The sequence below is a fragment of the Euleptes europaea genome, chromosome 1 (genome assembly GCF_029931775.1).
Source record: "Euleptes europaea isolate rEulEur1 chromosome 1, rEulEur1.hap1, whole genome shotgun sequence".
NCBI classification, from domain to species: domain Eukaryota; kingdom Metazoa; phylum Chordata; class Lepidosauria; order Squamata; family Sphaerodactylidae; genus Euleptes; species Euleptes europaea.
In genome coordinates this window covers 7,115,731-7,128,922 of record NC_079312.1, presented here as the reverse complement: position 1 = coordinate 7,128,922, position 13,192 = coordinate 7,115,731, and the positions used below count along the sequence as shown (strand labels likewise).

General features: G+C 42.6%; 1 protein-coding gene across 1 annotated transcript; it reads right to left on the bottom strand.

Moving 5' to 3' along the window:
• Positions 1-590: 590 nt before the first annotated feature.
• On the bottom strand, positions 591-11,451 carry LOC130478214 (zinc finger protein 501-like). The gene is made up of 3 exons (XM_056850401.1): positions 10,577-11,451; positions 9,867-10,273; positions 591-616 (listed from the first exon to the last, which is right to left on the bottom strand). Exons 1-3 carry the CDS (start codon positions 11,449-11,451, stop codon positions 591-593), a joined length of 1,308 nt encoding a protein of 435 aa, XP_056706379.1.
• Between the last annotated feature and the right edge of the window lie 1,741 nt (positions 11,452-13,192).

Below are 13,192 nucleotides of genomic sequence, written 5' to 3'. Positions count from 1 at the left end.
GAGAGGCAAGAGAGACAGACAATAACATGCTACAAGGAAAGCCAAAGAGAATGGAGATACACGGTGGATCAGAACAAAAGTGCTGCTTGTGGTTTGTTATATCATTTTGCTATATTACATCCCAAGCTTTTTAAGATATGCCAGTTTGGTTCTTCGCAAAAGTTAACTGTCTCTGCCTCTTTAAAGATGCTACAAGCTTGCCTCTGATTACTTTGGAGGGCTTTTCTGGGGTGGTGGTATTGTGTCTCACCATGTCCCACCCCCCCAGCTCTAACGTCACCCCAGCCAAATCTAACTTCTATTTAATTCAAAGAAGGATATAAAGAATATTTTTTTAAAAATGAAGAACTGAGGGAGTTCACATGGCAAAAGGTGAAGGATGAAGGTAAAACTATACAATAGCTATTATACTTTCAACTAGTCTCAATATTAAAAAAAAGACATTCATATGACAGGAGGAGGAATAAGAGAACTGACTGAAGATTACAACAAAATGCCAAAAGAGAGTCGATTTTGATAGTTTGCAGGCAGCAGCCGAAGGGCACAGAAACAAACAGCAAAAGGTGCAGATACCGGATTCCAGGGAGAGCTCAGCTCTGTGTCGTGCAAAGAGCAGCTACCGGAGAGCAAAAGCGGAAAAGCTCTTTAAAAACGGAGGCCGCAGCAAAATCATTTCCCTCAATGTCACCTAACTGTTGGAAATGCAACAAAGAAGTTGGATCTTTTCATCATATTTGGTGGACTTGTGAAAAAGCTAAGAAATTTTGGGAGATGATACACAATGAAATGAGGATTTTACAAAATATTTCTAAAACACCTGAAATGATGCTATTAAGTATGATACCAGATACTATTTTTACTCACCGAACGTTTTTGATATATGCCACCACTGCTGCACGAGTGACATATGCAGCTAAATGGAAGACTGGCGAGATACCGACCAAAACCGACTGGTTAAATAAGATGCTGGAATTGACAGAGATGGCGAAACTTACAGCTTTAATAAATCAGAATGATAATGAACAATTTATGGGGGAATGGGAGGCGTGGAGAATTTACTGTGAAAATCAATTTTTAATGGGACCATTTAAAGGATATTCTTTGATTTAATCCCTTATATATATATTTGTACTAAGGTTATATTAAGGTACTAAATTAACAAATTAGAACCAAGATAAGATACGTATACATTAATTAAACAGTATGGGGATTAATTCTGTTAGCAAAAAGTATATACAATTTATTTTCAGATAGAAGAGAGTGAGGGGGAAGTCATTTTTAAGTTTAAATTACTATTATTAATAGTTTTTTTTATTATCTTTATCCATTTGTAGTAACAGAGGGTGGTTCCCAACCTTTTTTTGACCGGGGACCACTAGGACTTTTTTGTTCGGTGCAGGGACCCCAAGGTTCAAAACAAAAATTCCGAGAATTTGAAAACAAACTTTAATCATAACTGTTAGTTAAACTTTAAGCTTAGAATAATAGCTGAATATATATATATTTAATAATAGAGAACTTTTAATTGAAAATATTAATTTATTATGGGTTTATAACTTTGTTTCGCGGACCTTAATTTCGTTCTCGCGGACCCCTGGGGGTCCACGGACCCCTGGTTGGGAACCAGTATGTTGATATATTAAATGAAGAAAATAATAATAATAAAAAAAACTAAAAAAAAAAAAAACTGAGGCCGCCAGTCTAAAATGTCACTGAAGTTCTGCTAAACTACATGCAATGCAGGAATCTTTGCAACGCCCCAAACGCGGCTATTTCGCCCCCACGATCAGCCAGATGCTTTGCAAAGGAGATATTATTTTATTGCTTGCAAAGGCGAAGCACCGGCTCGTTTTATTGCTCACCTGTTTCTTAGACAGTCCCCCGCCGCTGCCCCCTCTAACCTTTACCCACCCGAACTCGCAGCTCACAGCGGAACCGGAAGTGGCTCTGGCAAGTCAGCTGGTCTTCTTTGTTGACGCCGCTCTAGGAACCAACTCGTTCCCCTGATCCCTTCAGTGGTCCCCAACCTTTTTTTGACCAGGGACCACTAGGACTTTTTTGTTCGGTGCAGGGACCCCAAGGGTCAAAATAAAAATTCTGAGAATTTGAAAATAAACTTTAACCATAACTGTTAGTTAAACATTAAACTTAGAATAATATTTGAATTTTTTCTTTTATAATAGAGAACTTTTTAATTGAAAATATTAATTTATTATGGGTTTATAACTTTGTTTCGCGGACCTTAATTTAGTTCCCGGGGACCCCTGGGGGTCCATGGACCCCTGGCTGGGAACCAGTGCCTTAGATGGACCCTCCACGCTGGGCAAGAAGCGCCTTCTTCGCGCTTGCCCACTCCGGTTTCCCTGCAAAGTGCGGCAAAGGAAAGGCAGGACTCGACCCCCTTGGCTGCCCTAGCTGATGCTCTTTCTTGCCTCTAAGGAGGGATCCTGAAGTGCAGAAGGGGAGGGGTGAACTTTGAAGGCAGCTAATATGGAGTCCCTGGATGCAAAGTCATCCCTGTATATCTGCTGGGAAAAACACCCTCATGATTAGCACATTACCTTGGATACTTTTTGCAGGGCAATGGTTCAGCTCAACCCCAACCCCCTTCTGACTATGTATTACTCTTCCTACATGCTTGACACTGAGAGACACTGTCCTTCAGTGTTACTCCTCTGAAGATGCCGGCCACAGCTGCTGGCGCAACGTCAGGACAGAAAATACCAAGACCACGGTCGCACAGCCCGGATAACCTACAACAGTGGTTCCCAACCTTTCTTTGACCAGGGACCACTAGGACTTTTTTGTTCGGTGCAGGGACCCCAAGGTTCAAAATAAAAATTCAGAGAATTTGAAAATAAACTTTAATCATAACTGTTAGTTAAACATTAAACTTAGAATAATATTTGAATATATATATATTTATAATAGAGAACTTTTAATTGAAAATATTAATTTATTATGGGTTTATAACTTTGTTTCGCGGACCTTAATTTAGTTCTCGCGGATCCCTGGGGGTCCACGGACCCCTGGTTGGGAACCAGTGACCTACAAGAACCAACACCATCTGTTTCCAAGGAATGGGAGGATGGGGAGTCGCTTCTGGCCGGGCTCACTGGCTTGAGCCACGTATATAGAGCATTTCCCAGGCATCAGCTGCACAGTTCCCTCCCAAGAGGAGACTTTGTTCTGGGCTGATAATTCACAGTGGGTAGCTGTGTTAGTCTGTCTGCAGTAGTAGAAAAGGGCAAGAGTCCAGTAGCACCTTAAAGACTAACAAAAATATTTTCTGGTAGGGTATGAGGTATCTGAAGAAGTGAGCTGTGGCTCACGAAAGCTCATACCCTACCATAAAATATTTTTGTTAGTCTTTAAGGTGCTACTGGACTCTTGCCCTTTTGTTCTGGGCTGTAACTTGATCAGGGATGGTGTAGGGGGAAGAGGAGAGGAGGGATGACTGCCCCCAGGCGGGCATGGGAGAAAGTCAGGCTTTGTGCCCTGTGGGTCCACTTCTACCCTGCCCACAATGTTTGCTTCCCAAGTTGTTCCAAAGGTACATCTGAGAGGCTGGTGTGGTGATCACAGGGGAGCTCAGTCAGCATGGTCCATGTCCAGGCAGATTCTGGCTGGCAACCATCCTATGTGAGCTACCCCCTCCTTCGTGGACCTCAGGGCTCGACTACATGGCCTCTGTGGTTCCTTCCAATCCTCTGTTTCCAACTCTGTTCTTGCCTGAAGAATCCCATGCTTAGGAGCTTGGCCAGTAATATGTGAAGTAGAATCAGAGATTCAAATCTGCTGCAAAGCGACCAGTGAGGTTGGTGTGGATGAGTGTGAGGGGAATGTTTATAAGGTGACATGGTGCACAGCAAAGTTATCCCACAGTCAGGTAGCTTCAACACTTCTCCTTTAGGCTCTCTGTAAATGCTAGTAAGAACATAGTATTTAACTCTGGGTTTTATTTTGTAAAGGACAGATTAATATGACTGCCAGCTACAAAGAGGGAGCTAATTGTCCGTCCATCATTCCACTTTCCATGAGCAAATGGTGCGTCTTTACCAGTTGACTTTTCAAGTACGGGACACAGTGAATGGCACCAGTTCACACATCCACATTCTCAGGGAGCTGGATGACAGTCCCACATCCCCCCTCTTGCACATAGCATGTTCAGCTATTGAAAGAGATTGCGGTGAAGTTCCTGGCACCTCTACTTCGGGTTGCCAACCCTCCTGGATCAGCTGGGAGTCTACTGGGATTGGTTTGGAAGTTAAGGCCATGTTGCACTGTGCGAAGCAGGTGATCTATCATTGAGCTCTGGCCCCTGGAGGAAAGGGCTTCTTGGGAGGATGGAATTCATGGCATTACTACCTTGCTTAGTTTGCTCTCCGAACCCACCCAACCCAAATCTCCAGGGATTTCCCACTGTGGAATCAGCACCTCTATTCCCACTCATAGGCCTAGGACCTTGCTCTAGATTTTCCCTCTGGGCTGATCTTTCTCAGATAGACTTCCAAGCCCTGGGATCACACCTGGAGGAACTACAGAGGGTGGGCATCTGATTGTCCTGCAGAATGTCCATAGATGGACCAATGTAGAAGTGAAGAGCTAATCTTCTAGGGGTCCAAGATCCAAAAAGCTCTAGGTGGCACTCTTGAGCCTTAGCAAGTTTTAGGATTTCTATTGCAGTAACACACTCTATCTTGACTGAGACTTCATGCCTCCAGCTTAGTTGAAAGCCTGGCAATGCCCACCAATAGAGGGCCAGCGGTTGGGGAGAGGGGTACTCTAAGACCACCCGTTTGAACACTCTAGGACCAGAGGTGGGGCAGCCAAAGACGCCCTTGATGGGGTGGTTAACCTGGGGTGGTTAAGAGCTGGAGGTGGAGAATGGAGTCTGGGGGGCTGTCTAGTATACTGGATTAATCTCATCAGGCCCAATTCAGATCTAGGCAGGCACAGAAGAAATCCTAGGTGTATACTTAGTTTTCTTGTATCAGATCCTTTTATTCCTGGCCAGAGGTACACCTCAACATTTTCTAGTACACGAGTGATACTATTAGAGAATCTTTGCTTCCATTCTATCATTTATTGCAACGTAACTATTTGTGTCTTTAAAAATGATTAACTCACAAGAAAACTATACTGTCCATTACTGCTACATAGATAATCAAAGGACAACAATTGCATGAGTCCATAAAATCATCTTCCCCAAGGATAAGCAGGTCACAAGCAAGGAACCCTTTCTAAGAAGTTCCCAATCAATCCAGTTTCTCATATTTAGGTTTTTAACATCATATCCCAAACAAAGACTTCTTTGTTTTGTTTGGCTGCCCCACTTTATAAGGACACATATTCTTCACTAACTCATTATTTTATAACTTCAAACACCAAAGAATGGTATCTATACTTGAGTATTTTCTAAAAAACACATAAAACTGTTTTTGTTTTCTTTCTTGCTACTTTTTACCATAACCAAGTCAATTAAAAAAACACATAATTTGAGGTTTCGCATTCCTATGAATATCTGTTGGCCATCAACCATGATGCAGGGTACATGTAAGGTGCTGTGAAGTTCCCCCGGGGCACCCCAAACTCTGGGAACAAGGCTCTTTCCAAGGGAAGACAGTAATAAGATGCCCACATTGCCAGCATAGTGGAGATTCATTTCATTCATGAAGTTGACCATGTGCCCCACTGCCAGAGAAGGGCAAGATGGGTTGCTATTTGGATAGCCTGAGCTAGGCAATAAGAGACGTGTACTCTAACATGATTAGGGAAATGGGTGTCAGAGTACCATGAGGGCCTCACTCTCCAAACTCAGGATTGGGTAAAGGACTCTCACCTAGCTAGGATAGCACGGGTTCAAAGATGCAGTTCCCGCTGAGGCTGGGGGTGCTGGCAGAGGACTATGGCTGCATGCAGAGGCTCACGATAGGACCAATAGCAAGATGCCCATCTCATACATGGCATGCAAATTAAACATTTATAATGAAGAAGTTTAGACTAGACTCATGTGGTTTGTTTTATCTCCTTAGATCCGCTATAGTCCTTTAGGTTGTGATATGATTTCCCCGTGTGTTGATAATCTAGATCAGGGGTCCCCAACCTTTTTGGGCCTGTGGGCATATTTGGAATTCTGACACAACATGGTGGACACAGCAACAAATGGCTGCCACAGGACGATTGCCACAGTTTAACGCTAGTAATACAGTGGAGATCCTTGTGCTGTAGTGGCAGCAGCTGCCAAAGCAACATTTTAAAAAATCTGTCCAGCCAATCAATTGTCCCATAGTCAATCAGAAGTCTTGCTGGGCAAAAGCTTTTCCTGCCCCCCCCACTTCTAAAAACACTTGGCAGGCACCATGTCTGTGGGTGCCACTGTGCCCATAGGCACCCCTACTCTAGATTCCATAGCTGTGTACCAGTAAATAAATATCTTGTTACTTTGAAAAACCTGGGACTGTTGAAATAGTCGCTGGTTGTGTGGCCGCTGATCCATGCATGCACAGAGAAAGGGGAGTGGGAACTGACGACATCCACCCTCTCACGCACACAAAGACCCGACCTGCACCCCAAACTGAAGGGCAGACCAAGGGACATGTGGGGTTGGGAGAAAGAAGGAGGTAACCTCACTGCATGCACATGCACAGAAGCCCTGTCAGAAGACCCTATAGGTCAGGTCTTTCAGGATGGTGCAGAACAAACAAAAACAAAAAAACACTGAAGTGTGAATCCTCATGCCTCAGTTGGTAGCCTATGAACAAACAACAGCAACAATGACCAATCAGTGATGCCATTTGATGGAGACACTCTGCCTCCACATCGTTATTTTCCTTCTTGGCATATGACTCCAGCGTTTCTTCTACGTGCGACTATCCTCTGTCTCATTTTGTGATTTTGGACTATTATATGGACTTCACATGTTCTTATAGTATGTTTGTCATATGTCGGTTCTATTAAGATGTGGACTCTTTGATATTATATTGACTCTCAGTGAACGTTTGGCATAATTGATTTATTGTGTTCTATTGTGTGTGTGTGTTAAGTGCCATCAAGTCGTTTCTGACTCATGGCGACCCTATGAATCAATGTCCTCCAAAGTGCCCTATCCTTAACAGCCTTGCTCAGATCTTGTAGACTGAGGGCCGTGGCTTCCTTTATAGAGTCAATCCATCTCTTGTTGGGTCTTCCTCTTTTCCTGCTGCCTTCAACTTTTCCTAGCATGATTGTTTTTTTATTTTTATAATATAGTTACATATATTTTTATAATTATAGTTACATATAAGTTGATTCAGGATATACACATTATAATTTTTGTAATTCATTTGGTCATTGTTGCTGTTGTTTGTTCGTATCAGTTGGTAGCCTGTCACCAGTTCCTTTTCCTACCCAGCCAGCCAGCGACCAAGGGACAAGCCTCTGACCCTCCTGGAACTAAGATTAAGAAAGTCACCCTTGCAAGGCGGGATGCTTACAAGGCAAGTTTCAGAAACTCTTATCTGGTAGCTGTAGCCAATGAAGGCCAAAGTACTGGATTTAAACCGAAGCCTCCTGGAATTCAAAGACACCACAAAATGTAATTAGTGATTTATTTAAAAAGTGAAAGAATATTCATAAAAGAACAGTGAGGATAAAATAATGAAGGTATAAAAGGTAACTAAGCACTTTTATAGCACTGATTCCTTTCCCGATATTACCAATAGAAAGCTGAGTCTTTCCAGGTTTGAAAATCAGAGTCCAGGGCAAGGTTTCCGGTCATTTAGACCCACCCAGGTACAAGATGAAATACTAGGCAAGCCTGTCAGACACTTAACACTAGAACCAAGCTTGTTAGAAGCTCAAAACTAGAAGGAAGGATCTCTCCGCTATACGGCCAAAGGCCTGTACTAGCCTGATCCTAGTTAACCATCAAATGTGGGCCCAATCATGTCACTTGACCAGCCACACCTGCCGCTGATCAGGTGACCTTAGCGATCAGAGGGATTTGCTAATTAGGTCAGGCCTTATGCAGACATGCCAAGCCAACCCAGGAAGGCTTCTCTCCCACCCATGATATCAGGCGCTCACAAGATCGAATGTCCTTCCCCACATCTATCTCCGTGGAACTAATATAAACAAAGTGGTGCGAGTGGCACCTGGGTTCCTATTCCCATGTCTCCTCTCTTAAGTCTCTGAAGTGGCAAACAGATTACTGAATTTAATTTAAAAGAGACTTCCATCTTCTTAGGCCTCAGCCTGAACCATTGTTGAACGAGAAACTGTATCCTGCTTTGACCAGGAACAAAGAAGTGGTTTATAACTCCTCTGAATTAAAAAACAACAACACAATTTCCTAAGAAATGGGGAAAATCAGAGCATGACTAAAGAAGCCTGGAGACAATCACCCATGGAAGTCAAAAGGGGAACACTGAAGGTTCCAGAATGAAGGGTGTCAAAGACGTAAGAATGTAAGAAGAGCCCTGCTGGATCAGACCAGTGGAGCATCCTGTCTCACACAGTGGCCAACCAGTTCTTCTGGAGGTACAAAAACAGGGCATAGAGGCTGAGGCATTCTCCTCATGATGTCTCCTGCTACTAGGATTCAAAGGTTGATTAATTCTGAACATGGAGTTTTCCTTCCATCACCGTCCACTGACAGACCTAGCCTCCATTAATCTAATTCCCTTTTAAAGCTATTTGTATGGTTTCTTCCCAATGAGGATACGTTGACAGCCTGTATTCCAAGCAAAGCGCTTTCCACAATCCAAGCATTTATATGGTTCCTCCACTGTGTGGATTTGTTGATGAGCCTTAAAAATACCATATAAATACTTGGAGTTTGGAAAGAGTTTTGTTCACAAGGCATATCTTCAGATGGTTGTTGTTAGGATAAAATGGAGGGGAGGAAAACAATGTGAGCTGTTTTGTGCCCTCACTGGGGGAAAAGGTGGGACATGATGTTTGTTATAAACAAAATTTTGGATACAGTTTGGCAAACAGGTTGATTGCTCTTGCCATTAGTTCATCTAGTGTACGTGTGACTCCCATGCACCCGATTCTGGCAGAAGTTAAAACCAGCATCTATTGGCAGAAGACTGTTGGCTCTGATTGAGATTCTGTATTTTAATCCCACTGCACGGATCCACTGTGGGTTAGACAGACAACTTTCCAACATAATTTCCCTACACAGGGGAATGCACCAGAGAGGTGTGCTGGCTCCTTTATTGTTTAATTATATTGTTTATTGTTTAATGATATGGTTTCTGCTGAAGATCTTGCAATGCTGGAAAAGTTTGTATGATTTCTCCCTTGTGTGAATTCTCAGATGCAAAACATGGTTTAGCATTTGTAGGATTCCTCCAGTGTAAATTCTTTGATGTACCTTAAGATATGCCTTTTAAGTGAAGTTCTTTCCACATGCCAAACATTTATGTGGTTTCCCCACGCCCCTTTGTGTGGATTCAGTGTTGGGCTTTTAGCTTTTCACTCCGAGCAAAGCGCTTTCCACACTTCAAGCATTGAAATGGTTTCTCCCCTATAAGGTGTGCACTGTGAGCAAAGCTTTTTCCACACTGCAAGCATTTGTATGGTCTCTCCCCAGTGTGGATCCGTTGATGTTTGGTAAGCTGTGAACTCAAAGCAAAGCTCTTTTCACACTCCAAGCATGTATATGGTTTTTTCCCAGTATGGATATGTTGATGGGCCCGAAGATCTTGAGTCCAAGCAAAGTTCTTTCCACAATCCAAGCATTTATATGGTTTCTCCCACCGTATGGATTGGCAGATGTATAGAAAGCCATGAAGTTGAAACAAAACTCTTTCCACCCTCCAAGCATTTATATGGTTTCTCTCCAGTGTGGATATGTTGATGGGTCCTAAGATCTCGACTCCAAGCAAAGTTCTTTCCACATTTCAAGCACTTATATGGTTTCTCCCCACTGTGGATACGTTGATGTGCAGTAAGCGGTGAATTCTGAGAAAAACTCTTTCCACACTGCATGCATTTATATGGTTTCTCCCCAGTGTGGATACGCTGATGTACAGTAAGCTGTGAACTCCAAACAAAGCTTTTTCCACACTCCAAGCATTTATATGGCTTTTCTCCAGAGTGAATATATTGATGGGACTTAAGATCTTTAATCCAAGCAAAGTTTTTTCCACAATCCAAGCATTTATATGGTTTCTCCCCTGTGTGGACTCGTTGATGTGAAGTAAGCTGTGAACTTGAAGGAAAGCTCTTTCCACACTCCAAGCATTTATATGGTTTCTCCCCAGTGTGGATTCGCTGGTGGATCCTGAGATATTTACTGCAAGCTAAGTTCTTTCCACAATCCAAACATTTATAGGGTTTGTAGGTTTGTTTATTTGGTTTCTCCCCAGTGTGGATACGTTGATGGGCAGTGCGCTGTGAACTCCGAGCAAAGCTCTTTACACAATACAAGCATTTATACGGTTTCTCTCCAGTGTGGATACGTTGATGGACCTTAAGATCCGTACGCCGAGCAAAGCTCTTTGCACACACTAAACATTTATGTAGTTTCTCCCCAAAGAATTTATGTGGTTTCTCCCCAGAATGGGTACGTTGATGGGCTTTACACTGTGAAATCTGAGTAAAACTCTTTCCACACTGCAAGCATTTGTATGGCTTCTCCCCAGAGTGAATTTGTCGATGAGCAGCTAGATGGTCAGTCCGAGCAAAGCTCCTTCCACATTCCAAGCATTTATATGGTTTCTCCCCTGTGTGAATGCGCTGATGTTTAATAAGGTAAGTGCTCTGAGCAAAGCTTTTTTCACACTGCAAGCATTTGTATGGTTTCTGCCCAGTGTGGATATGTTGATGCTTAGTAAGCTGAGAACTCCGAGCAAAGCTCTTTCCACAATCCAAACATGTATATGGCTTCTCCCCTGTGTGTATTCGTTGGTGTACAATTAGGTTGCCTCGCCGAAGAAAACTCTTTCCACACTCCAAGCATTTGTAAGGTTTCTGCCCAGTGTGGATACGTTGATGCTTAGTAAGCTGAGAACTCAAAGCAAAGCTCTTTCCACAATCCAAACATGTATATGGCTTCTCCCCTGTGTGTATTCGTTGGTGTACAATTAGGTTGCCTCGCCGAAGAAAACTCTTTCCACACTCCAAGCATTTATATGGTTTCTCCCCAGTGTGGCTTTGATTATGTTTTGTAAACTGTGAACTTTCAGTAAAGCTCTTTTCATTTTCCAGGCATTTGTGTGTGTCTCTTGTGTGGAGCTGTTGATGGCCAGGAATATCTCCTTTCCAACCAAAGCTTTTTCCACACTCCAAGAATTTAGCAGATTTCTCCTCTATGTTAATTCTCCTATGTTTATCAAACACCTGGGATTCAGCAGCCTGAGATGCAGAGCATTCATTACCCTTCTTCTGTTCTGGTCCAATGTTTCTTTTCTGCTGTTTTTCATCAAATAGAAACTGTTGTGGTTCTTTCTTGGACTTCATCTGGGGACCATCATCCTCTGGAATAAAGAGAAAAGACTTATAAGACCAAGCAAAATCAAAATCAAGTAAAGAGAGCAAGCTTGGAGCAGAGCTTTACACCTGAACTATGGAGACCGATTTGAGCTCTAAACTTGTAAAGCTCACTGTACTCTCCACCTCCAGGTAAGTTTGGACTTGAATCACGCACCATACACATTTTGGCCCACAGGCCTTCCTCAGTGGTCAAAAACCCATATAAAACCCATATAAGTATTTATAAATATATCAACATATACAAACAACTATATACTAGCCCAGGCATGCATGCTGGGTGTATCATAAATTTCAAATTATAAAACCCTCTAGTTGGAGTGCCTGCAATTTGTTCCACACTGGGCTGTATTGGACTCCCATTCAGAATGTGTGTGCAAGTATCAACAGGTCAAACACCCAACACACATGTCTGGGCTAGTAGTAAGTTGTTTGTATATGCTGATATATTTATAAATACTTGTGTGTGCATTATATGGGTTTTATTTGACCACTGAGGAAGGCATGAGGGCCGAAACACATGTGGCATGTGGTTCAAGTCTATCAACCTTATAAGATTCCATTGTGCCACGTTTTATCATTTTTAATGTTATCAATTCTGATTTAGCGCCTTAAAATAAAAAAATATAGAGCACACACTGCTACCCAGAAGTGTATCCCCCATCCAGTATGCATGTTCCTCCTTTTTGTTACCCAGATGCAGAATTCACATCCTTGTTGCATCTTGTTCAATTGCATCTGGAGCTTACCTTCCTATCTTTTCAGATCCAGGCCAAAACATCTCTTTCCAACCAGGCTTTAAATTTGGGGTTTATATTTGTAGCTGTTTTATAGTCTTCTAACCTGAGGACAGTTCTTGGGAGATTTTTGAGGTAACTCAGTCGTTCTTTTATGCTCTTCCTGTGCCCCTAGCTTTTAAAATTGATTATTTATGCAGTATTTAGGATTTTATACTACTGTTTTGATTTTTGAGCCAACTTAAGGAGGTGTGTGGACAGCGATCATATAAATAAATCAACGCGTATTAAAGCCGAAAACTGTATAAACATTCACCCCCCACAAACTCAGCTGAGGTACAAACAAGTCTGCATTTTGTCGAAGGCTTTCACAGTCAGAGTTCATTGGTTCTTGTAGGTTATCCGGGCTGTGTAACCATGGTCTTGGTATTTTCTTTCCTGACGTTTCGCCAGCAGCTGTGGCAGGCATCTTCAGAGTAACACTCCTCTGAAGATGCCTGCCACAGCTGCTGGCGAAACGTCAGGAAAGAAAATACCAAGACCACGGTTACACAGCCCGGATAACCTACAAGAACCAAAGTCTGCATTTTGTTCCTCATTTTAGCATCCTTTTTCACACCTGAGAAAGCTTTCCAGGCCTTTATCGGGCTGTTGCCTCTTGAGAAATCCCTCTGTACTCAGCTGGTGAAATTTAGCCCAAGAGGAGTCCTACCCGCTTCTACCACAAAAGTAAGCAGATACCTGCTGATCTCTCTGTTTCTTCTGCGCCTTGGACAAGCAGATTTCCTTCTTCCTTCACTGCAGATATGGAATCAGGTTTGGAAGCCAGAAGTCCTTTTTTGGGGGGAAAGAAACAGACCAGTTACTTCCAAATATTCCAACTCTAACAAATATTCAGATTTTAAAACCAGGCTATTTGAAACCCAGCCATACATAATGGCAAAAAGAGGAAATCAAAGCTTTTAAACTCCAGG

Excerpts from the sequence above, each read along its gene's own strand:
- LOC130478214 (XM_056850401.1), bottom strand. The coding sequence starts at position 11,451 with ATGAAGTCCAAGAAAGAACCACAACAGTTTCTATTTGATGAAAAACAG. Across the intron at positions 10,274-10,576 it reads AGTTTTACTCAGATTTCACA|GATCCACCAGCGAATCCACA; the intron begins GTGTAAAGCCCA and ends TAAATATCTCAG. Across the intron at positions 617-9,866 it reads TGGAAAGAACTTTGCTTGGA|CTGCTCTTTGCACGACACAG; the intron begins GTCGAGATCTTA and ends GCTCTCCGGTAG.